Source organism: Apostichopus japonicus, chromosome 14 (genome assembly GCF_037975245.1).
Source record: "Apostichopus japonicus isolate 1M-3 chromosome 14, ASM3797524v1, whole genome shotgun sequence".
Taxonomy (NCBI): Eukaryota; Metazoa; Echinodermata; class Holothuroidea; order Aspidochirotida; family Stichopodidae; genus Apostichopus; species Apostichopus japonicus.
The window spans coordinates 7497004-7524049 of record NC_092574.1 but is presented as its reverse complement, the minus strand read 5'-3'; the positions used below and the strand labels follow the sequence as shown (position 1 = coordinate 7524049).

Genomic DNA, 27046 nt, shown 5'->3' with positions numbered 1-27046 from the left:
TCAGTGTTTCTTGTTGTAGTTTACAGCAGCTCGCTTCGCTTTCTACAGGGTTTCTTTAGAAGGCTTCCATTTGAAACAGGGAACAGTGGACTCTGGGTACTGTGACTTCATGGCTAGTATGCTAGATAGAGTCCCATCAAGCTTGAGCCTATCCGACTGTCTGTCTTGTTCTTGCGAATTTCAAAGAATAGCCTTTCCTGTTCAGTGTTACTGTGGGGAATTACTAAGCATTAGGACTAATGGTTGGCTATTTTCAGAAATGTCGCAAGTGCTGAAACATTAAAAAACCGGGAGAATAGAATATGAAACCGGGAGGCCGGGAGATTTCGGGTAAAAACCGGGCGTCTCCCGGTAAAACCGGGAGAGTTGACGGGTCTGTGCTTCAGTATTTTTCCAAATGTTTTTTTCAACCGTGGTATAGTATGTGTTGTCCAAAAAGTAATATTTAAAATTACATACTACTATAAATGAGTAAATATGCAGAACTATGGTCTTTGTCTGGTTGCAATTCCATATATCTTTCTTTAGCCGTTTACGTCATCATTCGTCTCCATATTAATTTTCCTCTGTCGTGAGTTTGTCATGTCAGTTGATATCTGGCAGACTGCCAAGTGTACATTCATATATTCTTGCTGCCTTGTGGCCTTTGCCAAACATTTAGGTATCACATGACTAAAACAGGTATCACATGATTAAACAGGTATCATGTGACTAATACAATGACTCTAAAAAAACAAATGAACAATAGAAAGCTGACTGGCAGATTATATTAAACAAATTTGAAAAGAGCAGAGAAATTTGTTCATCTAGAATGGGATTCAAGCCAGTGATGTCAGGACAAGATTCTCTTGAAATCCTTTCCCTGTTGCTACTTTCTGGATTGTATCGAATATGAAACTAGGGTTACACTGTGTGCAAGGTACCATGGTTTTTGGTTCCTTGCTTTTTGCAAAGCAAGGAACCTATGCGTTCAACTTGGCGTGTGTGTGTGTGTGTGTGTGTATGTGTGTGTGTGTGTATGTGACGCTTGGCTTGTGTACACGATATCTCAATAAGGAAGTGATGCATCATGATCAAACTTGTTGGGTGGATAGCCCATAGTAAGAGGAAGATCCCTATTGTTTTTGGTGCCCGCAAAGGTCACCAAAGGTCAGTTAGATGCCAAAAACCAATATATTAAAAACAGCAATAACTCCCATTGACAGGGTCAGACATGTTTGATATTTTGGAAGTAGTTGTGAATGGGGTAAGGGATCATTTCCAAACATAATGGTAATGTGATCCAAGGTCAACAAAGGTCAATTAATGATAAAAAACTAGTATTTTTGCGATAACTCGAGAACGAAATGTCTGTTAGGGTTGGGAGTTGCTTCAATGTAATCCATTTGTCGACCCGCATCCGGGTGACCCTTGACCTCAATTTGACCTCCGGTGACCTTTACGTGTTTTTGGGGATTTTTACAGTTTTGATGCCATTTTCAGATGTCAAAGGTACCTTTTGATCATAAATGTCAATAGGTTGACCCCGTGTGACCTTTATGTGCAAAGTTATATGGGGTCAAAGTTTTTCGGTTGGAGTTAGGATTGTTGTACAGACTTGTCGTTTTGTTTTTTGGAATCAGGATATTAAACTACTTTTGAAACCAAGGTCAAAAGGTCAAAGGTCACATTAGAAAAAATGTGCTTATTTTGGGAGGAAACGAGCAAAAAAGAAAATGTTTGGTTTTGATGCTAGATTTGGATACCAAAGGTACCTTCCGATCAAAAATGTCAATTGGTTGACACCCGTGTGACCTTGGTGTGCGAAGTTATACGAGGTCAAAGTTAATTTTCAGACATTTAATGCAATAACTCCCAGTTTCAAGGTGTGACATGGTTGATATTTTTAGACAAGTTGCAAATGGTATAGGGGAATATTTTCAAACATAACGGTCATGTGATCCGAGGTCACCAAAGGTCAATTAATGTTAAAAAACTAGTATTTTGGGAGGAAAAAATGGGCAAAGAAAAAAATGTTTGAATTTGTATAGTTTGATGCTCTATTTAGGTCTCACCAATCAAAAATGTCATGGGTTGACCCAAGGTGACCTTTGTGGGTTCAGTTATATGAGGTCAAAGTTAATCTTCAGACATTTAGTGCAATAACTCCCAGTGCCAAGGTGTTACACGGTTGATATTTTGGGACAAGTTGCAAATGGTAAAGGGGTATATTTTCAAACTTAACGGTCATGTGATCCGAGGTCACCAAAGGTCAATTAATGATAAAAAACTAGTATTTTTGCGATAACTTGAGAACAATTTGTCTGTTAGGGTTGGGAGTTGCGTCAATGTAATCCAATTGTCGACCCGCATCTGGGTGACCCTTGACCTCAACTTGACCTCCGGTGACCTTTACGTGTTTTTGGGGATTTTTACAGTTTTGATGCCATTTTCAGATGTCAAAGGTACCTTTTGATCATAAATGTCAATAGGTTGACCCCAGTGTGACCTTTGTGTGCGAAGTTATATGATGTCAATGTTAATTTTCAGACATTTAATGCAATAACTCCCAGTTCCAAGGTGTGACACGGTTGATATTTTTGGACAAGTTGCAAATGGTATAGGGGAATATTATCAAAGTTAACAGTCATGTGATCCGAGGTCACCAAAGGTCAATTAATGATAAAAAACTAGTATTTTTGCGATAACTTTCACAGTTTTAATGCTATTTTCAGATGTTAAAGGTACCTTCTGATCATAAATGTCAATAGGTTGACCTTTGTGTGACCTTGTATTGGAAGTTATATGGGGTCAAAGTTTTCGGGCGGAGTTAAGATGGCTGTACAGATTTGTAGTGTTGTTTTTGGAATCAGGAGATAAAACTACATCTGAAACCAAGGTCAAAAGGTCAAAGGTCACATTAGAAAAAATGTGCTTATTTTGGGAGGAAACGGGCAAAAAAGGAAATGTTTGGTTTTGATGCTTGATTTGGATATCAAAGGTACCTTTTGATCAAAAATGTCAATGGGTTGACACCCGTGTGACCTTCGTGTGCGAAGTTATACGAGGTTAAAGTTAATTTTCAGACATTTAATGCAATAACTCCCAGTTTCAAGGTGTGACAGGGTTGATATTCTTGAGAAGTTGTAAATGGTATAGGGGAATATTTTCATACTTAACGGTCATGTGATGCAACGTTACCAAAGGTCAATTAATGTTAAAAAACTAGTATTTTGGGGGAGAAAATGGGCAAAGAATAAAAAAGAAATCCCACTGACAGGGTCCGACATGGTTATTTTAGGACAAGTTGTGAATGGGGTAAGGGATCGTTTCCAAACATAACAGTCATATGATCCAAGTTCAACAAAGGCAATTAGGGGTCAAAAACTAGTTAGTAATTTTGCAATAAATTGAGACAAAATATCTGCAAGGTTGGGAGTTACGCTATTGTAATCCATTAGTTGACTAGCATGTTGGTGACCTTTGACCTCCGATGACCTATATCAGTTTCTTTGGTTATTTGAATTTTCGTGTCCATAATCGGATCTCAAAGGTACCTTCCGATCAAAATTGTCCCAGGTTGACCTCTGTGCGACTTTCGTGTGTGCGGAGTTATAAGAGACCATTTTTTTATTTTAATAAGTACAGTTGTAATCCAATAGTCGACCTGTATTTGTGTGATGTTTGACCTCAGGTGTCCTACATTGGTTCCTTTGGTTATTACAAATTTCGTAGCCATGTTTGGGTCTGAAAGGTACCTTTTGATCAATATTGTTCATGCGTTGACCCCTGTGTGACATTTCTGTGCGAAATTATCAGAGGTTAAAGGTTTTGTTTAGTTTTAATAAGCACATGTGGTTAGGATGGTCGTACAGACTTGTCATGTTGACTTTTTTGAATCAGTGTGTAAAACTACATCCTACTATGAGGTTAAAAGGACAAATCTTGAAAAATAAGCTCATTTTCATTGGAAAAGGGGGCAAAGAAAAGAAGTTTGTCAATACGTTGATATGAGATACAGCTTTGTGTGCTACTGTATGTAGAGGAAACCAACTCCTGCTTTAATCGGACACCAGGTTCTCAAGTTATGAGGTTCCAAAGGCTAGTTTTAATACCTTTTTAGCAATAACATTGTGTGTGTATATTAGAGCACATAACAATTTTAGGATAGAATGCACATCATCGAGGGGAACATTTTTGATAAAAACTGTCAGGTCATTTAAGGTCACTAATGGGCAAACAATGCCCACTTATATGTTAATTTATTAATTGACAGAAAAATGCCCACTGATGTTAATTTTTTAATTGACAAAGTCCAACATGGCTGATGTATTGGGACGAGTTGTGAAACAAATGGGGGCACATGATAACAGTTGCAATACCTATGCATATAAACATGGTCAGTAAAAATATTTCCTTTTGTTACACCTCCAATGAAGTTCCATACTACAGGCCAATATATTATCCCTCCCCCCTTAAAGGGACATGAAATACTCAACTTTCCCATAATCATTAATCATACTTTCACAGATGTTTTATACAAACATCCATCTTGATTGTGTACTGGACCAACTTGACCCTTTGATAGGGTATAATGCAGAAACTATTATCATCAATTATAAGGAGTCTAATGATAGAGTGCTTGGGTTTTAAATTTGAGTCTGTGTTGAGTGAGAAGATGCTGGTGTCCCTACTACCAGGGAGTTCTAACTACCAAATCCCCTGGGTGACCTGATTGGGAGTTAGTAAGTAGTACTTACAAAGTAGTATCAAACAACAGGTGATCACTCTGCTGCTAACTTCAGAAAGAGCCAGACTCAACAATACTACATCTATAACCCAGCATTCAGCTTAGAGGACAGTCTTCTTCAAGTACTTTGTTAATACTTCAATTCAACTTCAACTTGTTCTGTTTCACTGCAGTAAGGTATGTACCTTTGTTTTGCATTTAATATAAATGTATATTAATGTAAATTTATTACTGGATACTGGATAAGTTTGAAATGGAATCAGGATTTGTGACTAAACAAACTTTGAAGTATATCCAGCTAGTCAAGTATGCTAGCCTAGTACTATTAGGTTTAAAATCCTTTCATAATAATAGTTAGGCTTTCAGTTCAAGTTTTAATTTGTAATTTCTAGTAATACAGTGTTGGCAGGAACCAGGGCCAGTATATTCAACCAATTTACAAGTTTTTAGAACTGTCTAGTCTAGTTTACTAGTAATATTAGTACTAGGTTAGTCTAGAAGTATGCAACTACCATACTGTTCCATGGAGCATGTAAACAATTCTTTTCTATTTTTTTCATAATGAATACAGTTAGGCTTCAAGAACTTTCAATTATGAGTTATGTTCAAGAATTGTGTTATTTATGGGTTATTCTGTCTGAAGTTTTGTCTTAATTGAGACAGATAAAAGAAGAAATATGGAAATTAATCCTTTCACTTTTTAGATATTTTTTTTATAAATTAAGGGTTCTAGATTCAATCTGGTGCTATATTTGAAACTTGAAGTAACTTTACGTTCAAGAATTGCCTTATTTTTGGGGGTTATTAATCTGTCTGGAATTACGTTTTTAATTGAGACAGATAAAAAATTATACAAAAAATAGCAATTAATCCTTTTTTTTGATAAATTTTTGATAAATTAAGGGTCCTTAGATGCAATCTTGTGCTATATTTTGCAACTTTAAATAATTTATTGTTTAAGAAATTTTGGTTTGAATACTTTTTTTAACACTCCACATCTCATCTGGGGGGAGGAGGCACAATGTTTCTGGAGAGGGCACATCCACCCGTCATACCCGGCAACACATAGGCATAGCACTGCATTCAGGTAGCTCTTCCAACATGAACATTTTGTTCAATTTTACTTTCTTACTCTTAGTCAGACTGAGTCTTATAGCTGTTGATTATGCCTTTTTTGATCAGTGTTAAAGAAAATCGTAATTGAATTTCAATTTCAGGAATTTATTCTGCTGACTTCAGAAAGTGACACAGACTGATAATACAGCCTTCAGTACAGTCCACGGGACAATCGACAGTCCACTTAACTTCATTTCAACTTCATGCTTCAACTTGTTTAGCGTCGCTGCAGTAAGGTAATACCTTTGTTTTGCATTTAATATTGTAAATGTATTACCGGATACTTCTAAGTATGTAATGGAATTATGATCAGTTTACTTTTGTGAAAAAACAAACTTTGAAGTATAACCAGCTGGTCAAGTACTATTGCTATCTAGTATTGATATTACTTGTTAACAGCCTACTCAGTCTAAAGTACTCCTACTGTAGCTTTTAATCTATAAGTAGTATGTAGGTTATTATCATGGTGACATCCCTATGTTTTTGGGAGTAAATTTTTTGAGACCAAATTTTTTTTGGGGACTCAATTTTTATATGTACCCCCATTTTCATCGGACCAATTCCTTTCAAAAATTTGGTCCGAAATCATGTTGGTCCAAAATAATTTGGTCCGAAATCATGTTGGTCCAAAATAATTTGCTCCGAAATGTTGGTCCAAAAAAATTTGGTCCGAAAATATGTTGGTCCAAAAAGATGTGGGTACTGAAAATTTGGACCGAAAATTGTTGGTAAAAAAATTGTAGTATAAAGAAAATATTTTGGTCCACAACAATTTTGGACCGAAAAAATGTCTGAAAAACATGTTGGTCAAACAAAATTTTGGTCTGAAAAAACTGGGTCCGAAAAAATGTTGGTAAAAAAAAGTATAGTCCAAAAATTATTTTGTATTGTCGGAACATATAGAGACGTCGGAACATAGATATGTAACCAGTATCATACTCAAAGTCAAGTAGTTAATAAAAAACAAACATGATAGTTAATACAATTTATCCAAAATGTTTATGGCTAATCACACAGGAGACATGTATCCAAAGGATACAGGCTTGTACTCAGGTTGTAGTGTAGCTGCAGGTCTGTACAATTATTAAACAAGTGACTACTATTACCTGTATTATGTCACACTGCTATTCTGAGGTCTGTATCTTTTCTAAATATTGTATGAAAACAATTAGTATTTAATCAGGGATTTCAAGAAGCTTAGCAAGTTTACAGTACGAGTATAAATAATACGGGGATAGCAATATTGTAACTTGATATTCTTATTTCATCTTCAATACAACCTCACAAATGTGTCAGTAGCAATTATGTACTCTCAAATATATCAGTTATTGGCAATGATATAAATGTTCCACATTTAAAATTCCAAAGTTTAAGCAGAACATTCATGTTCATTTTACTTTAAACCAGTGGTCTCTGCAAAATAACCATGTTAAGATTAACTACTGTATGGTCACCAAGCTGGCTATGTTTTACATTGTGCGGCAGATTAGGATCTGGTTCTCTCACCAACATAAACCCTTTTATTCAACAACATCAAATTCTGCCAATTAAATTATGGACTTGTAGGCAACTTTAATACTTAACATAGCAAATATGCAATTTCTAACAATTTGATGTTTGATTCTAGGGGCCATAATATAGATGATATAAGAACTAAACATATTACGCATGATCTAGTACACCATGACTTATCTAATGACCACGTTTATAGATTAGCCATATCCCCAAACTCACCCCTTTAATTTTCTCAACAATCAATTGAACAAACAATCTGATCAGTTATCCATATTCCTATATAACTGGTATAGAAAGGCTTTGGGTGGCTCTATAATTATGACCTTAGCTGTTAACAATTGGGCCAAAAATGATCATAATCAATCATCTGCTCATTTGGTATTAAGTCAAATTCGAATAATTTCTTATTTTCAATTGCACAGTTATTACAATTTTAAAATGTGGATGTTTGACCCCATGACCTGACTAATGTTATTGGCACCAAAAAAATCTACCGAGGCAGCATATCATGCAATATTAAGATTGTTATTGCTAAATCTGCAACTTCATTACCATTGATGATGTAAGAACCAAAAAGAAGATACATCTACAGGCGAGGTTTAGGTTTAGAGGTTTCGGTAGAAAAACATAAACCTGTCTAACGAAATGTATAAACTTAATCTGACATATTAGCTGGCAATTATACAAATCTTTGAACATTAACAAATCATGCAAGGGCCAGGATCCAGGTTTCTGGAAAAGTGGGGCGTGGCCTCCAGTGATTGCAGTCCTAGGGGAGGGGTCTAAGAGAGGGGGGTCCCGCTACCTTTGGTGAAATTTTTGAATAGTTAAGTACCCTTAGGTGCAATCCAGTGCAACATTTAGCATCATTTGAAGTCAAATTTAATTTGGCCAAAAATACATTGCTCTGCAAAAAATAGGGGGCGGCGTACAACCTTCAGCTCCCCCCCCAGATCCGGCCCTGATGCCTCAGATGTGTATAGTAGGTACACGTTATTTAGGACATGTTATTTTAAAGTTCATTGTCCCAGTATGATTTTATATTACACTGAAAGTGAATAACTTGAATACTGTGAAATCAAAGTCTGTTCAGTAAGAGTATTAACAAAATAAGTGTATAAGGCACCTTGCAGTGAAAAGTTACCTTCTTTTCTAGATAACAAATTAAATCGTAAACCAATCAATACGTGCACAGAAAATCACATCAGCCTCTAGGAAGAGAGGTCCTTTGTCCCCTCAGATTTTTTACCCCTGCCCTTTTCAACCCACCCCCCAATCCCACTCAGATCTGGTACTCATTAAAATTTCTCTAATCAGGTTTCAAATTGCAGTATTTTCAAAGGTTAGATATTTAACAGTCGTCCCCATTTGATACACGATACACCTCCCAAAAATCTATTTTGTCTCCCGTTGCCCCTTTCTCTCCCTCCCCCCCCCAAACTCCTTCCTGGTTTACTTAGGCTGGTGTTGCTACTGGTGAAAAACCTCATGCTTTATCCAAATATTGAACTTGGCTTTTGGACAATTTGCTAACTTTTGTACTTGAGAGGTCAAGCAGCAGTCTCCACTTCAGATTATTATCAGCAGTGATGACTGATAAAATGCATGCATGGTTGGACATTAAGGTTGGGAGTTAGCTATTGCAATCCAATAGTTGACCTGCATCTGGGTGACTTTTGACTGGTATTACTGTACTTTCTTTGGTTATTTGAATGTTTGTATCAATTTTTGACAGATCACCTATAGTAAATATATGAATTTTATGGTGACATTATGAATTTGATACTTAACCACAGACAAGGTAAACATGACGTACTACCAAGCTCCAATGTAAACTTATATCCTTTCCATTTTCCACTTAATAATATATATAGGCTATATATATAGCTCCTCTGACATAGCACCTAGATGTTTCACACACACAGGGTACCGAGGACATGACTTAACTTCTTTATCCATGGAAATAGTTACATACAGTGGTGGCGCTATAGGGGGAGGGGGTTATTTCTCCCCTCAGAATTTTTCCCTTGCCCTTTCAACCCCCCACTCGGATCTGGTACTCATAAAAATTCTAGAATCAGGTTTAAAATTCCAACAATGTAATTATTGGAATTAACTGATTCCACCAAATTACACACGATCACTGTAGAAAAATGTTAACACATGTACCCCTCTAAAAAATTATTCAACTAATTTGTATGAAAATTAAGTGACTCAAATCATACACTTGATTATGAATTAAAATCAAATTCAATGTTTCTTGCTGAAATTCAATGAACTGATGAAGGAAACCTGGTGTTAATTTTCACTTTACCATTCCATTTTTTGGAAATTGCATCCTTGGAGAAATCAGAATACTTACTCTACTTCTTAATACACTGTAATTAACTCATTTTTAGTCAGTCATATAATATAATAGGGAATCTTAATTAAGCTTTTAACATTGCCTGTAGGCTTGAATGATTGACCCTCTACCATCTCCAAAGGTATTTTGCCCTGGCAGCTTCTATTGTCTGGAGACTAGGGTATAAACTAAAAATGGTATTTAATGATAAATGATATGTATGATAATTTTTCCAATGAACTGAATCAACTGACAGTGGATAGATATCAGACATTAAATGTGTCACTATACCTACAGTGGCTTGTGTAATCAATCAACTTTATTTAGTAGACCCTCTGAACTGTGTATTTGCTTCAAACTATAGTGCTGCTAATGACCCAAATAAATATCAAAAGTGACACAGATTTGACCTTAGGGATTTTGATTAGGGAAAAGAAAAAAAGAGAAAAGATCTCTTTTTTTAAGGCTGTCAACCAGCTGGGAGGTCAGGCTTAGAATTCTGCCTGAGTTTACCAAAGACTTTAAATAAACATATTGCCAGTCCATCTTGACATTCAGCAAAAAAAATTGGAACAGGGAAAATAATCCAGCAAGCTAAACCTGCACTGACAAAATGAGCTGTAAATCAATGAAAAAATCACAAGATGATAATTTTTACATGTGCCCCATCCCACTGCTTTAAATATTTGGTTTCATGCTTATTATTCCTTCCCACCATTGGCGGCGCCAGCATCAGATGTCAGAGCCTCTCTTAGCATACATACTCAGGGCGCAGTCTCCCAGTCCCCTGTTCATCCTACCCTGTGGGCTCATCCCCACCCCTCTCCCACCCCCAATAGGTCCCTAACAATTAATTTACAGCTGAATTCTCCATATGGCTTCCCCTCAGCATAGTCTACGGCTATCAACAGAATTTACTGGCATGTTTTTATATGGTTATTGATGCAACGATTATTACATACAAATACGCCTGCTAGTTGTAATTAACCCTCACAGGTCTAAGAATGGTAAGGTACTCCAGTACCACTCTTACCTTATTGAAATCAATGTAACACAGTATAGCCTTATACACAACACTGAGCACAGCTACAACATCGCTTCTACTGTAACTACTGCTTATTTTAGGTCTTAAATCCAGCTTCCCAAAGTTAAGGGGACAAAATGAGGATGGCTGAAGGTTGCCATCCGCTTCTGTTATATTCCGTCCCCTTCTGTACTAATTCATTCCTAATTATTAATTATTCTGGACCTTCAAAAGACCCAATTTTCTTGGCATGCATTGTCATATATCATGTAGGCTGTATATATTTTTGGCAGGTCTACACAAGTATGGTTCAATACTGTCATTATGGATAACACTTTTTTTAATTTATTTGCTACCTGGTTTCTGCAAATGTAAACTGACACAATTAGTGCATGCCTCTTTGAAGGGGTATAGAGGGTTTGTTTCAGTTTCTAAAAACAAACAAATCACAAAATGTGACATCCACAATAATTTGAACTTCTAATAACCATCAATGTGCTTTATTTTGGGTAAACTGATACAATTGATTGAATTTCGAAATGACTAATATACCTACAAACAAATGAACTTTTGCAGTCCACAATAATTCAAACTGTTGCTCAACTACTTAAAATCAAGCATTTACAGTAGAAATAAAATAGAGCATGGGTGTTTATTGTGAAAATACTTCCCAAATATGTGGAAGTGAAAAGAGATATTGACAGTTCTTCTGATCACATCAACCAAGCCCTCTATGCTGTCTAACAATTGAACACAAGTAAGGCTACTAGGGATTACTTTGCCAAGTAATTTACGATTTCTTTCAAAACTTTGTACGATAAATCTGTTATCCACAATTTCAGTTGCATTTCAACAGTTTCAGAATTGATTTAACACCATTAAACAATTTATTGCCATAAAAAATTACATGATTACATCGCTGTTTAACAACGAGTCTGGTAATACTTCATTTGATCACTTACTTGTAATCTATGGTAAATATAACAATAGGGCTAGAGAATTGCCATAAACTGATATATATTCATGGCAAATATTCAAAATTGCTTCCTTCTTTTCTTTTCAGGTTTCCTGTTGGACTTCCTGGTTGTATTTGCACTCTTGGCCCACTTCCTATAAGGTAATCAGTCTTACAATATTATCAACCAGCATTTTGCTCTGTAGTAAGTTTAGTTTAGTTTCAATCAATCATTATTATTGCCCCCTATTCACTTTGTGTTATTTGTTACTCTTTCTCTTTGGCATAAGAACTCTAGTCATACTACAAACTTACTTAGTCTTATTGTCAACCATTCTGCGAATTTGCATCAACTTAGCTTGTACATTAATCAACCAATCAACTTTTACATCAATTTGCCTGAATATCAATTATTCAGACAACCTGCATATCAATCAACTTATCTACTTGCATATCAATCATCTTTTGTTCTAACATATCAATCAACTTTTGATCTTGCATATCAATTAGCTTGCATGTTAATCAACTATATATCACATATATCAATTAGCCACTCAACTTACACATCAAGCAACCAATCAACTTGCATATCAATCAGCCTATCAACTTGTATATCAACCAGCTTTTCAATTTACATATCAATCAACCAATCAACTTGCATATCAATTGGCCTGTATATTTATTCAGCCTGCATATCAATCAGCCTATCAACTTGCATATTAATCAGCCAATGAACTTGCATATCACTTACCCTGCATATCAATTAGTCTTAACTTATATATCAAGCAACCAATGAACTTGCATATCAATCAGCCTATCAACTTGCATATCAACCAGCTTTTCAACGTGCATATCAATCAACTATTCAACTTGCATATCAACCAATCAACTTGCATATCAACTAATTAGCCATTGATCTGGCATACCAATTAGCTGATCAACTTGGGTATCAATCAGCAATTCAATTTGCATATCAATCAACCAATCAACTTCTATGTCAATCAGCTTTTCAACTTGCATATTAATCAACCATTCAACTTGAACCAAATTTGAACAAACATTGGAACTAACAATTTGAACTTTTATACTTCTTTAAAAAGTGGAACAAAATTGATGATATTTCTTCTAAAAGTGGAACAAAATTGATGAAACTGAAGCCAAATTTGATTAACCTTGCAAATTTAACAAATATTTAACAAACCAGAACGAAATTTGAACAATCGTGAACAAACTTGAACACAATTTGAACAAATCTTAACAAAATTTGAACAAACTTGAACATATTTTGAGATTTCTTCAAAATATTTCTCCAACTTTGAACAACTGTGAACTAAATTTGAACAAACTTGAACCAAATTTGAATAACCGTGAACAATTTAAATAAAATTGAACCAAATGTGAACAATATTAGAACAAAATTGAACAAACCGTGAGCGAAATACGAACAAGGTTGAACAAATTGTATGACCTTGACAACTTTAACAACCATTGAACAAATTTGGAGAAAATTTAAAATTCATTTAAAACATGCAAATTTTAACCAAAATTTAACGAACTAGAACAAAATTGGAACATCTATGAACAAACTTGAATACAATTTGAACAAATCTTAACAAAATTTAAACAATCTGCATATCAAGTAGCTTTGCAAGTCAGATATTAATGAACTTGATAGCTTGCATATGGATACACCTGCACATCAATTAGCCAATCAACTTACATATCAAGCAACTAATGAACTTGCATATCAATCAGCCTATCAATTTGCATATCAACCAGCTTTTTAACTTCCATATCAATCAACTATTCAACTTGCATATCAATCAATCAACCAATCAACTTGCATATCAACTAATTAACCATTGAACTGGCATACCAATTAGTCACCCAACTTGGGAATCAACTAGCAAATCAACTCCATGTCAATCAACCAATCAACTAGCATATCAATCGGCTCTTCAACTTGCATATTAATCAACCATTCAACTTATATATCAATCAGTCAACTTGCATATCACTTAGCCTGCATATCAATTAGCTTTTCACATATTAATCAACTTGTTAGCGTGCATATCGTTACACTTGCACATCAATTAGCCAAAAAACTTGCATTTCAATCAAACAATCAACTTACATAACAATCAGCTGTTCAACTTGCATATCAATCAACCATTCAACTTGCTAACAACTTGCATATCAATTACATTATCAACTCCCATATCAATTGGCCTATTAACATGTATATCAGTCAAGCCGTATAAGTTGCATATCAATCAGATTTTCAATTTCAATATTGCCATATTAGACAAAATATATTAAAGTAGGCTTATATAGTAAGGGTACAGGAAACATCAGTCATGCCACAAACAAAGAAAAGGAGTTACCAGCAAAGGAAAAAGGCAAATCAACAACAAATGCAACAAAGCAGAACTAACCGAGAATGTGAATCAGGCACAAACTCTACCCAAATTATGGATGATGTGACAGTCCAACATTCCACTGATGCACTAACTGATATTAATTTGCACTCTGTGCAGACTCATGATGCATTTGCTTTCTTTCCAGTTAATAATGAATGGAGTATTTCAAAGATTGACCTGTTGAAACAATATACACAAAATATCCATATCAGTTGTAATTTGAATTGGCCGCAAATCAACAGTCCGATTTTGTATGTTAATACTTCAAAACCATGTAATGTTTGGAAAATAACAGGTGATGGCAATTGCTTCTTTAGAAGTTTGTCATTCTTAATAACAAATTCAGAAGCTAATTATCATATTTTAAGACATGTAGTAGTCCGAGCTATTGAGGAATGCCACCTTCCGCCTTCATGGTGTTCTGTGAAAGACTACATTCAGACTACTCATATTTCTAATGATGGAGTATGGTCTACTGAAGTTGAAATAATGGCTGCTGCCAAACTTTTACAAACTGACATATATACATATGCTGTATATGGTAGTCAATGGAAATGGTTGCGATATCCAGCTTCTGGCAATTTCACAGACAATGTGAATAGAAAGAAGCGTGCAATTTATCTAGAAAACACAAATAGTAATCATTATGATGTTGTATATGGTTTTGAGAATACTGATCTCTGCCTTGTAAAACATAACCCTGAATCTTCAACTCCTAAAACATCTATAGAACGGATACAAGAGGAACAACAAAGGCAACATTTGTGGAAGAAGCTTAAAGATGAAAAAATAAAGTATGTACAGAAATATGAATTGCATCACGACAACAACCATGCTAACTCCGGTAGTGTCAAACGTATGCAAAAGTTAAGAACAAATAACCAGTCATATAAACAAGAAGAAAGAGCCAAGAATGCAAAAAGGATTAAATCCAAGAGAAAGCATAACACATACAGTCATTGTGAAAAGTATGAAAACAGTAAAAGGATGAAAGAGATAAGACAAAATAGAAACTATTCTCAAGCAGAAAAGAAACAAAACATGAAACGAATGAAACTGACAAGACAAAAGGAAGAATATTGTCAAACAGAAAAGATACAAAACAGCAAACGAATGAAGCTGACAAGAAAGAAAAAAGAATATTATCAAGCAGAAATGGAACAAAACATCAAACGAATAAAACTGACAAGACAGAATAAAGAATATTGTCAAACTGAAAAGAAACAAAACATCAAACGAATGAAACTGACAAGACAGAAAAAAGAATATTATCAAGCAGAAATGGAACATAACATGAAACGAATGAAACTGACAAGACAGAATAAAGAATATTGTCAAACTGAAAAGAAACAAAACATCAAACGAATGAAAAAGACAAGACAAAAAGACGAGTACTCTCAATATGAGAAAGAACAAAATGTCAAACGAATGAAAACTATCCGTGGCATCAAAATATACACTATACAAGAGAAAGAAAAAAACAAAGTACGAATGGCAGAAGCTAGAACAGACCCACAATATGTATCAAAGGAAATCAAAGAAAAACAAAAGAAGATATTAACTAGGAATACATCATCAATCCAACAATTGCAAAAAATATTTTGGAAGTCAATTGCAGTTGGTCCAGAATATGTGTGCTGTTGTTGTGAACAGTTATGGTACAAAGAAAGTGTGACTAACTTCGGACACACACTTAGAAACTCCACTGAATGCATTGCTTTACACAATTCTTCCATTATTGACAACAAAGTTTGGATATGTGGTACTTGTAAGGAATATATTAAATCTGACAAGATACCTCCATTAAGCTTAGACAATAATATGAGACTTACCATTGTCCCAAATGAGTTGCAACTACATTCTCTGGAAGAGAGATTAGTTGCCCTTCGAATACCATTCATGCAAATACGAGAACTTCCTAAAGGACGACAACTGAATGTTAAAGGAAATGTGGTAAATGTTGCTTGTAATGTATCAAGTACAATAAGGACATTACCATGCAGAATAGACGAGAGCATGACCATTCCTGTCAAATTTAAAAGAAAACTTTCCTATAAGCACTCTGTTCAAAATGAAAATGTCAGGCCCAATAAAGTAATTGATGCTGCAAATTGGCTTGTTGCAAACAGTCAATTATATAGAGATGAAGGAGTTACAATTCATAAGACATGGAATGAATCATTGCAGCAGATGGATGATGATTGGCAGGAATTCGTAGAACCTGCACAAAAACAATCTGTCACAAAAGAGAACATGGATTTTCCAGCACAACTAACTCCCTCAATTCAATCTAAAGATGAAATTGATCCAGATTCAGATGATGATTGGACAGAACCTCAAAATGATGACATGCAACCTACAGGTACATTAGATACTATGCTCACACCAGAATTTGATGAACAAAACCAACTTGCTTATTGTGTAGCACCAGGTGAGGGAAATAGACCTATGGGCTTGTTTCAAGACACTAATTCAGAAATACTTGCTTTCCCAACATTGTTTTGTGGACAGCCGAGAAGTGATACTAAAGATAAAGTACACTATAGCACAATATGTAAGTGGGAATTGCGTCACAAAGACAGACGATTTGCCAAATCTGTCCCTAACATATTCTACAAAACCAAGAAGCTACAAATAAACCAAATACAGCAGAAAGTTACACTTAGCATGCGAAAGAAGAAAACACAGGGAAAGAACTTAACTGCTAAGCATTTCAAAACAAGTGAAAGTATCAATCAAATCTTGACTCTAGATGAAGGATTTAGAGTATTCCGAACGTTACGAGGATCCCCTCCCTATTGGGAAAAGTCCAAGAGAGAATTGTTTGCGATGATTCGACAACTTGGAATCCCAACATGGTTTCTGTCATTCTCTGCTGCTGAAACAAGGTGGCTTCACCTACTCAAAATCCTTGGAAGAACAGTTAATAACAGACATTTCACAGATGAAGAACTACTAAACATGAATTGGAATGACAAGTCTAATCTTATCAAGAGTGACCCTGTTACATGTGCACGACACTTTGATTACGTGTTTCGCAGGTTCCTGAATGATTTCCTGTATAGTTCATATCATCCAATTGGTGAAATCATTGATCATTTCTACAGAGTAGAGTTCCAACAGAGAGGTTCCCCACACATTCACATGCTAGTTTGGATTAAAGATGCACCTTTATATGGGAATGCAGCAGCTACGGATATTGTATCCTTTATTGATCAATATGTCACATGTAACAAACCTCCTGATACAGTCAACCAAAGTATTAACTTGCAATCTCACAGCCATGCAAAGACATGCAGGAAAAAGAGACAAGGTGTTTGCCGCTTTGGGTTTCCTATCCCACCAATGCCTAGAACCATGATTCTAACACCATTGGAAGATAAAGGCAATGACAAAATTACAGAATTGTACAAGTGCATAAAAGCTTACATGGATGATTTGAAACTTGCTGAAGACATTAGTGACACATTTGAAGATATGCTAGCAAAGTTGGAAACCACAGAAAAGGACTACATTATTGCTATTCGTTCATCCATAACATCAGACAAAATCTTTCTCAAAAGATCACCATCAGAGGTCAGAATTAATGGTTACAATTCAGTTTTGCTGGAAACTTGGAAAGCTAATATGGACATCCAATACATATTGGACCCATATGCATGTGCCATGTATATTGTATCTTACATTAGCAAAGGACAAAGAGGTATGAGTAACCTTATGCAGCGTGCAACAACAGAAGCAAGAGAAGGAAACATGGACATTAAACAACAAGTTCGACACATTGGAAACAAGTTCCTAAATCATGTTGAAATGAGTGCTCAAGAAGCAGTGTATTTAGTGTTGCAAATGTCACTGAGGAAAGCCTCCAGGCAATTTCTGTTCGTGAACACCTCGCCACCAGAAAATCGAACAATCCTGATCAAACCATTGAAATATATTCATCAGTTGCCAGATAACTCAACAGATATTGAATGTATGGGACTTATCAGGAAGTATGCTGTCCGACCTCAAGCACTTCATCATTATTGCTTAGCAGACTTTGCAGCTTGGTATGATATTAGTAGTGACAACAAGAGTAACGATTGTGCTAACAATGATGATAATGATGATGCTCATATGACTGAACTTCTCAACAAAGATAGTGGTAACGATGACTATGATTCAGATGATAATGCTGATGACCTCAATATGACTGAAATTATGCAAAGTACTGATGAGGTCAAATACTACACAGTTGGTGCATTGAAATTTAAGAAAAGAAACAAAGCCAAGATCATCAGATATGTTCGGTTTAACAAGGAAACTGACCCTGAAAAATACTACAGAGAACAGCTTATGTTGTTTAGTCCTTGGAGATCTGAAAACAAGATCATAGAGTCATGTGATACGTACCAAGAACGATACCTTCAGGTCGAATCCAAGATTAAAGACAAGGAAGCAGAATATAACCACAGTGGAGATATCATTGACCAGGCAATTGATGATATTGAAAATGAAGACCCTGAGATGTATGATGAGATAGCGCCAAATACAGAACATATGGAAAAGGCTCATCGAGACGAAAAGGATAAACAACAAGTGAAAATCCCTTCCAATGAATCACCTGAATTTTATGATATTGGACAAGACATTGGGATTGCAGTCAATAGTGCAAACATTGAAGAATTACAAAAACCTCGCTTGCCTGATTCTGAATACAGAAGTCTAGTACGCAGCCTCAACAAACAACAGAAAGACTTTTTCTACTATGTACTGCATTGGTGCAAAACAAAACAAGAACCAATGTACACGTTTCTAACTGGCGGAGCTGGTGTAGGAAAATCTCAAGTATTGAAAGCTCTGTACAATGCACTTTTGAAATACTATTCTAGCCAGCCTGGAAGTGATCCAGATGATACTCACATTCTTCTAATGGCACCAACAGGCAAAGCAGCTTATGGTATTAAAGGCAGTACCATTCATAGTGCTTTACTCATTCCAGCTAGTCAAGGATTCCATTATAAAGCATTAACATCAGACAAGCTGAACTCACTTCGAGTGAAGTTCCGTAATTTGAAAATCATATTTATTGATGAGATATCTATGGTTGGTAATGGAATGCTTACATACATAGATAAAAGACTCCAGCAAATAATGGGTAGTAAGAAAACATTTGGAGGAGTAAGCATTATTGCTGTTGGTGATCTTTTTCAACTCAAGCCAGTATTTGATGGATGGATATTTAATGATCTAACTCATGATTATGGCCCACTAGCATCTAATTTATGGAAAGACCATTTTAGGGCCTTTGAACTGACTGAAATCATGAGACAAAAGGATGACCAGAGCTTTGCTAAACTTTTAAACCGACTAAGAGAAGGCAATCAAACAGAAGATGATTTAAAGCTGCTGAACACTAGACAGTTTACAGTTGACAGTGTTCCATCAAATGCTATACATCTTTATCAGACAAACCTGAAAGTTAATGCACACAATGATCAAGTTTTCTCCAAACTCAACACTCTGAAATTCAAAGTTAGATCAAAAGATGTTGTTGTAGGTGATATTCCAAACACAGTCAAACAAAAAATACTGACTTGCATACCGAACAACCCTCAAAAGACAATGGGATTATTCACTGAACTATCCTTGGGTATTGATCAAAGAGTTGACCTCTGCCTCAATGTTTCAGTTGAAGATGGAATGATTAATGGTGCCACTGGTATTATCAAGTATGTAGAGAATGTACATGATATTAACATTATCTGGATACAATTTGATGACATTTCTGTAGGTAAAGCCTGTCGGCATGCTAGAAAAGAACTGTATAATTCTAAGATTGCTCCATCATGGACACCAATATCTCAAGTTGGTCGACAATTTAGAATTGGCCGTAACAAAAATGCACAAGTTATGAGAAAACAATTTCCCATTAGACCAGCAACTGCAAAGACAGTCCATAGATGTCAAGGAGACACAATGAAAGAGATAGTTGTTGATATGTCAGGTGCTAGATCACAATGTCACATCCACTATGTTGCATTAAGTAGAGTCACTTCCCTGAATGGCTTATACGTACTTCATCTTAACCCTGCAAAGATAAATGTTGATCCAAAGGTTGTCAAGGAAGTAAAAGACCTTCGTTCTACAAGATTATTGAAGATCAACAGCCAACCAATTGACAGCAACACCACAATCATCCATCAAAATACAAGATCATTACGAAAACACATTTCTGACATTGTACTTGACACCACAATCACATCTGCTGATATTCTACTTTTCACTGAATGCCATTTATCAGAAGCAATAACAAATGATAAGCTGTACATTGCAGGATTTACACTATTCAAAAACATCCCATCTCATGCTCCTCTCTCAAACTCCCCATATGGCACTGTAATCTACACTAAGAATAATATCACAACATTGTCGGAGCAAACACTGAATATAAACAATGTTGAAATTACCCTTACCAAAAAAAAAACACTTGCTGGCAGTCTTCAAATTGCAGTAGTGTACAGGTCTAAAAAAGTGCCAATGCAGCAATTCCAAGGTGCATTAAATAACTTGTTAGGTCACATAGATCACTCACAACCAACATTGATTACTGGTGATTTCAATGTTGACATGCTCCAAAACACACCAGACAAAAACAGCCTTCTTTGTCTATTAACAAAAACTTTCAACTACAAACAACTCCTACTTACTACTACAACAGATTATAACTCATGCTTAGATCATATCTACACAAACATTCCTACAAGTAAAATAATTGGTAGTGGGGTTCTTGAGAGCTATTACAGTGATCACAAACCAACATGGATTTCCTTGCAAAACCTCCATTAATGCATATTACATTAACTATGTTTACTATCTATAAGCATATGTGCATCTACTGGTTAGCTAGCAGTAGTGTTTGCTTAAATGCAGTCAAATGATCAATGGATCAAACACTGGTCGGATCATAACCAAAGACTTTATCCAGATTGCATGCATTGCATCAGACTTCTCTTCCTCTACACACCTCTGTAATAATAAACATAACATTACAATTACATCATTATGATCTGTGTGGTCAGTTATTATCTAGCATCAAATCAAGTATGACCTATGACCTTATGTATGACACCTATAGTTATTTGAAAATGTTCATATTCGACCCTATGACCTCATTAAAAAATATATGATATGGTCACTCATGGGACATGTGCACACAAAGTATGTTGAAATCATTTCCTTGTTGTGGATATCGTGCATACAAATATTCAACTAAATAATGATAAGCACTGTCCCTCATAAATATGCATTTTGTAAAATTGAACACATATATACAAGCACTTGTCAGTTATCAACCAATAGCAACTTAACAATATTGCAGAAATCCAATCATGCAATTGCACAGTTATTGCAATTGTAAGATTTGTTTTGACCTGTGACTTCATTAACGGTCATGACATGATCACCACAACAATAACATTTTTCTACTCCTAATAGCCCATCCACCTATAAAGTATGACTAATAACCATCATTATCAGTTATCTCCCCCCCCCCTCTTATTTACACATAAAAATTCAGACAACTAGCACCACAACAAATTTGAATATTGTAACTTGCAATTGCAGATTTCGTCCTAAATACCTGTGACCTCATTAATAGCATGCCATAAGCACCATACACATATATAATGGTATAATAATTGCTGAACATAGGTTGCAAATTTGCAACCAGGAGCATCAGCAGATATGTAAAAGATTTTTTTTTAAATAAACCTAAACTGACATAATGTCAATGTTTGTAGGTGCATTTGAAATGTTGACACTTTTTGTATAATTAAAGGTGATTAAATGCAAAAGATGCTAACAATAAAACTTAATATACACAAAACACTAGTTATTGTTAGTGCTCATTGAGTGTTTAATGAAGTCAGTCTTCAAATTCTGTAACTCCACGTTTTAGTGTGAAGCTATAATTTCACTTCAAAATAGGCCAAATTGATTTTTAAACTTGATTAAGATCGAGTGATTCAAAATCTTTACGTTTCAATTATTCTCTATTCTTTACAGAGATGATCACCATAGCCAAGATCAAGGAGATGAGAGGGAAGTCTCAACCATTTGAACTGCCATTGAAGTGTGTCGTGCCATCTATGTTGCCGCCCACAACCTACAACAAGGATGGTGTGGAAAAAAAAATGCAAAACTTTGTACTGTGTGACAGTACAGGTTTTATGAAAGCAGTGACATTTGACGTATCGAAAACAGAACACGTCAAAGAGAATGCTACTGTTATCCTAAAAAACTACATTACAAAACCGGATTCCATTATAATAACCTCAAAAACTAAAATCTACCGGGCACCGACCATGGCTATTGACGACACTGTCTTGAGAGAGGCAGTAAATTATCTGAGGCCGCCTACTCCACCACCCTCAGATATTCCAACTGTGAAAAAATCACCCATAAAATCAATGCAGTCAATTACAGGAAAAGTTATAAGAGTAAGTAATTTCTCACTTCATTCCTACAATGTTGTTCTGTACAGGTACTCACCATCAAAAGGTAGCTAATAATGATGTCAAGGGCGTAGGAACCGGGGGGCTGGGGGGGCGCCAGTCCCCCAGTGAAAAATATGGAGGGGCAAAAGTATCATTCGGCCCCCCCCCCGCTTTGCAAGTCAGAAAACCCCTTTTTCATTTCCAAATGAGAAAAAAATCTCATTTGGGGCACCAAACTGCATCTAAGGCCAGGTGAAAATGCAAAATAATATACAAAATGGAGTGGGTTGGTTGAAGTGTGCTATATTGCACCAAATGGCATCTGAGGCCACCTGGAAATGCAAAGAAATCTTACCCTCCCCGTAGACCCCTCCCCCAGGTCGGCCATCAGTCTTCAGCCCCCCCACTCATAAGTACCTTCCTATGCCACTGAATGATGTGCATTTATGTACAAAACTAATCTAAACTACATGATTGTCAAAGGTTTGCATGATGGAAGATTGGTAGACATATTTTTGTTACAACCTGTAGATTATTCTAAAAAGAGATTTAGTAGATGAACATTGCATAGGTGACTTAACGATTCAAACAGTATTCCTTGCCTGTCTTCAAGAAAATGGCTTTGAATGTGGAAAATTATTCTTACAAGCTGTACTGGTTGAATGATCTCTATGGTCAAAGGAATTGTTATAATGGAAATATTGTTATTGAAATCAAATTAATGATGAATGGTTGAATTATTTAGATAACATTAATCTGTTTGCAGTTGATCAGGTGGAAGTCGTACTTTATTTTATATTGTCCTAATTAGATCTATTGTTCTAGGGATGAATGATTAATGAATTGGCTACTATTTGCTATGCTCACCAACACTTAAGCCTTAAAGACCCCCCTGTCAACCACCACTTGAAAAGATTTTTTTCTTTCATTTGATGTCAAATTTATATTGCAAATGGACAGAAATGAACTGTAGCTATCACCACAGTTTAAATTATAACATGTGACAAGGGGCCATTTTACTGACATGGAAGCCTGCCATTACCAACAAATGTTTACAGTTCTGTGACCTAGTTCTTTCCATAATCACTTTTCTTCCAAAATACTACCAATCAAACTTCATTTTGTACCAGAACTGAAATATGTTCTCTTTACTAAACTTCCAACTGACTTTAGGATTTCCAAGTACAAAAATTTGCATTATTTTGTTGACAGGATGAAGCCCCAAGACAAGTTTTTGCCAGAGGTTCAAATGTGCAAGTTCGTACCGTAGTAATCGAGGACAAGACTGACAACATAAAACTGTCCTTGTGGAAGGATTTCGCCACCCATCAATTGAAGCCGGGAGATTTTGTGACAGCTGAAAATGTGGTTACAACAGAATACCAAAACGAGAGGCAGGTTTCCACCACTTCAAGGACAAAAATAAAGGTAAAGTAATTGGTCTTACTCCTAATGTATGGGCATGCTTTTGTACATTATCTGGTATATATGCATGTTCAACTTGCCTGAACACAGTAACACGATCAGTATTTGAGATTGATTAAACCAGTGAAATTGTTGAATTGTTTTAACAGTGCTTAGATGCAAACTGCATGGTGCTATCCTTCACAACTTTTTTGTGTGACATATGCTAGAAGGATGCTACAGCTATTAAACATTCTATCACAAATTATTAAACATGGGCAGAGTTGTGGCCCACTGGGCAAGGTTAATAGGCCAAAATGGGGTTATCCTCTAACCACTTTTCCCAACAGTGCATCTGGGATAGGTAGAAAATACTTCACAATCTTTAAAATGCTTCTTCCAGCAATTTCATAGAATGTTTTGGAAAAATTGAGTTTGGTGAGAATTTAGTATAGCTTCATATGATTTTCCAGAATTTGTGGTCAAAGATCATCTAAGGTTCACTCTTTAAATCCATGAAGCAACATGCTACTTCACAGAAATAAATGGATGTTGATGAAAGTTGATTATATTCCTTTTGGGGTAGTTCAAGAAGTAAAGGTCAAATGTCTTGTAGGGGTCAAATGTTATAAGGCTATAAAGGAATGATTATGACAAGTATAAGGACCTATTCTCAATTCAATTCTGCTTGGTTATATATATATGCTGATTTTTCTATTGAAGAAAATTATCAGTAATTACACAACTTATTGTACAAGCTACTGCACGATTGGTGCTCTAACTTTTTCTGATTTCTGAATCATAATACAAAAACCTTTCTTTTTAAATAGATATCTACACCCCCAAACGAGGACATGCCACTCACCATTATAGCGTTTGATGTGGAAGACGAAACTTATCAGCTGCTTTGCCAAGTAGATGAAGACATCAACACTTATGAGGCAACAGCGGAAATAATGAACACTATGCTTGCATCTCTTGGTGAGGAGTACTTCGATGAAACGCTTTCAATGGAAGATAGACTAATGCAAGTACTTCCAGCCACGATAAATATCAAAGTATGTGCTGGGAAAGTAGTGGCTATTAATGGCAACCTCAGCACGGCCAATCTTTAAATATCTATTTCATAATCTTAGTATGATGATTTAGTGTAGTATAGTGTATTAACAAATTGTATACAATAATATATTGATGATGTTGAAGAAAGTTAGTTGAAATGTCTGTTAGGTAGTGCTTCCTATGCAATGTTCATGAAATTAAGGTCAATAGTTAATCAAAGTTCATCATAGTGATCAATCTCTTGCCTTCATGTGAGGATTATTTAGGAATGTTAGGTGAAAAACACCATTTAGGGACCATTTTGAGGTGATTGTTGCTACTGTTCAAGTTTCTGCACTATTGGTGCTCTAGTTCATAGTGTTATTGACAATAATAGTTCAATAAAACCATTTACATATCGCACAAATTGACAATCTACCTTTACAAAGCAATTAGTAAGCATTTCGGCTTTGGAGTTATTCAATCTTGTTTCAGCTTGCTGATCTGTTAGGATGTTTTACAGAAGCACTAAATTACGCATCAGAACACTACACAGATATGTAATAGCCTGTAGGCCTAATGTAGACAACTAGAAAAACCACAAAATGATAAATAACCTATTTACTTCATTTGATGTGATTAGCAGATGCTGGTTGCTGTTATTCACCTGAAATAACATACGAACATGTAGAATGTCATGTAGTATTTTAAAGTTAAATGTTTATCTCATAAGAAACTTTGTATTGTATTTCCAAGACTTTGTCAGCAATCAGTAGTAGTTTGGTATCATTTCATTCAATAAATGAACAAGAAAATCATAAAAAGTGTCTATCTCATATCTATTTCCAAACTTGATGTATTGTTCATTGTGTGATTTTCAACAGAGAAAATTTCATAATCATTAACTGAAGAACATATATAGATGTACAAAGCTATGCAACTTCATGGAAAAAGTCATGCATAAGACCATTTTAAGGCATTGCTCAGTGAGGCCTTAGACTTGGAAAGCCCCCAGGTTTCAAAGTTGTCAATGAAGTAGGGGTAGACTTTTGCCAAGCTATCAACTTTATGCATTCAACTTGGCATGTGTGTGTATGTGATGCTTGGCTTGTGTACACGATATCTCAACAGAATATGATGTATCATTATCAAACTTGGTGACTGGATAACCCATAGTGAGAAGAAGATCCCAATCGTTTTTGGTGCCCACAAAGGTCGCCAAAGGTCAATTATGGTCCAAAAACCCCAATCATTAAACCTGCAATAACTCCAGGTGCAAACTCTGATGCAGTTCATATTTTGAGAAAAGTTTTGAATGGGGTAAGGGATCATTTCCAAACATAACAGTTATGTGACCCAAGTCAACAAAAGTCAATTAGGGGTCAAAACTGTTAATTTTCAGACATTTAGTGCAATAACTCCCAGTTCCAAGGTGTGACAAGATTGATATTTTTGGACAAGTTGCAAATGGTATAGGGTAATATTTCAAACTTAACGGTCATGTGATCCGAGGTCACCAAAGGTCAATAAATGTTAAAAAACACTAGAATTTTGGGGGGAGAAAATGGGCAAAGACTTAGTTTATGTTTGATGCTATATTCACGTCACACCGATCAAAAATGTCATGAGTTGACCCAAGGTGACCTTTGTGGGTTCAGTTATATGAGGTCAAAGTTAATCTTCAGACATTTAGTGCAATAACTCCCAGTGCCAAGGTGTGTCACGGTTGATATTTTGGGACAAGATGCAAATGGTATAGGGGAATATTTCCAAACTTACAATCATGTGATCCGAGGTCACCAAAGGTCAATTAATGATAAAAAACTAGTTTTTTGGCAATAACTTGAGAACGAATTGTCTGTTAGGGTTGGAAATTGCTTCAATGTAATCCAATTGTCAACCCGCATCTGGGTGACCTTTGACCTCAATTTGACCTCTGGTGACCTTTACTTGTTTTGGGGATTTTTACAGTTTCGATGCTATTTTCAGATGTCAAAGGTACCTTCTGGATCCTAAATGTCAAT

The 27046-nt window shown here is 35.7% G+C and overlaps 2 protein-coding genes across 4 annotated transcripts in view; both read left to right on the top strand.

Moving 5' to 3' along the window:
* Nucleotides 1-27046, top strand: part of LOC139979944 (phosphoglycerate kinase-like) — a 45881-nt gene that overhangs the window by 11255 nt on the left and 7580 nt on the right. The window lies entirely within an intron of this gene.
* LOC139979961 (uncharacterized) lies at nucleotides 927-26598 on the top strand. Of its 3 annotated transcripts, none has more exons than XM_071991231.1 (6): nucleotides 927-4906; nucleotides 5947-6081; nucleotides 11792-11845; nucleotides 22150-22583; nucleotides 23793-24008; nucleotides 24815-26598. In XM_071991231.1, exons 4-6 carry the CDS (start codon nucleotides 22152-22154, stop codon nucleotides 25097-25099), a joined length of 933 nt encoding a protein of 310 aa, XP_071847332.1. In that variant the 5' UTR covers nucleotides 927-4906; nucleotides 5947-6081; nucleotides 11792-11845; nucleotides 22150-22151; the 3' UTR covers nucleotides 25100-26598. The 3 variants fall into 3 exon arrangements, with proteins under 3 accessions (XP_071847332.1, XP_071847331.1, XP_071847333.1); XM_071991230.1 differs by having other exon boundaries at nucleotides 927-5816; XM_071991232.1 differs by having other exon boundaries at nucleotides 927-6081; nucleotides 22152-22583.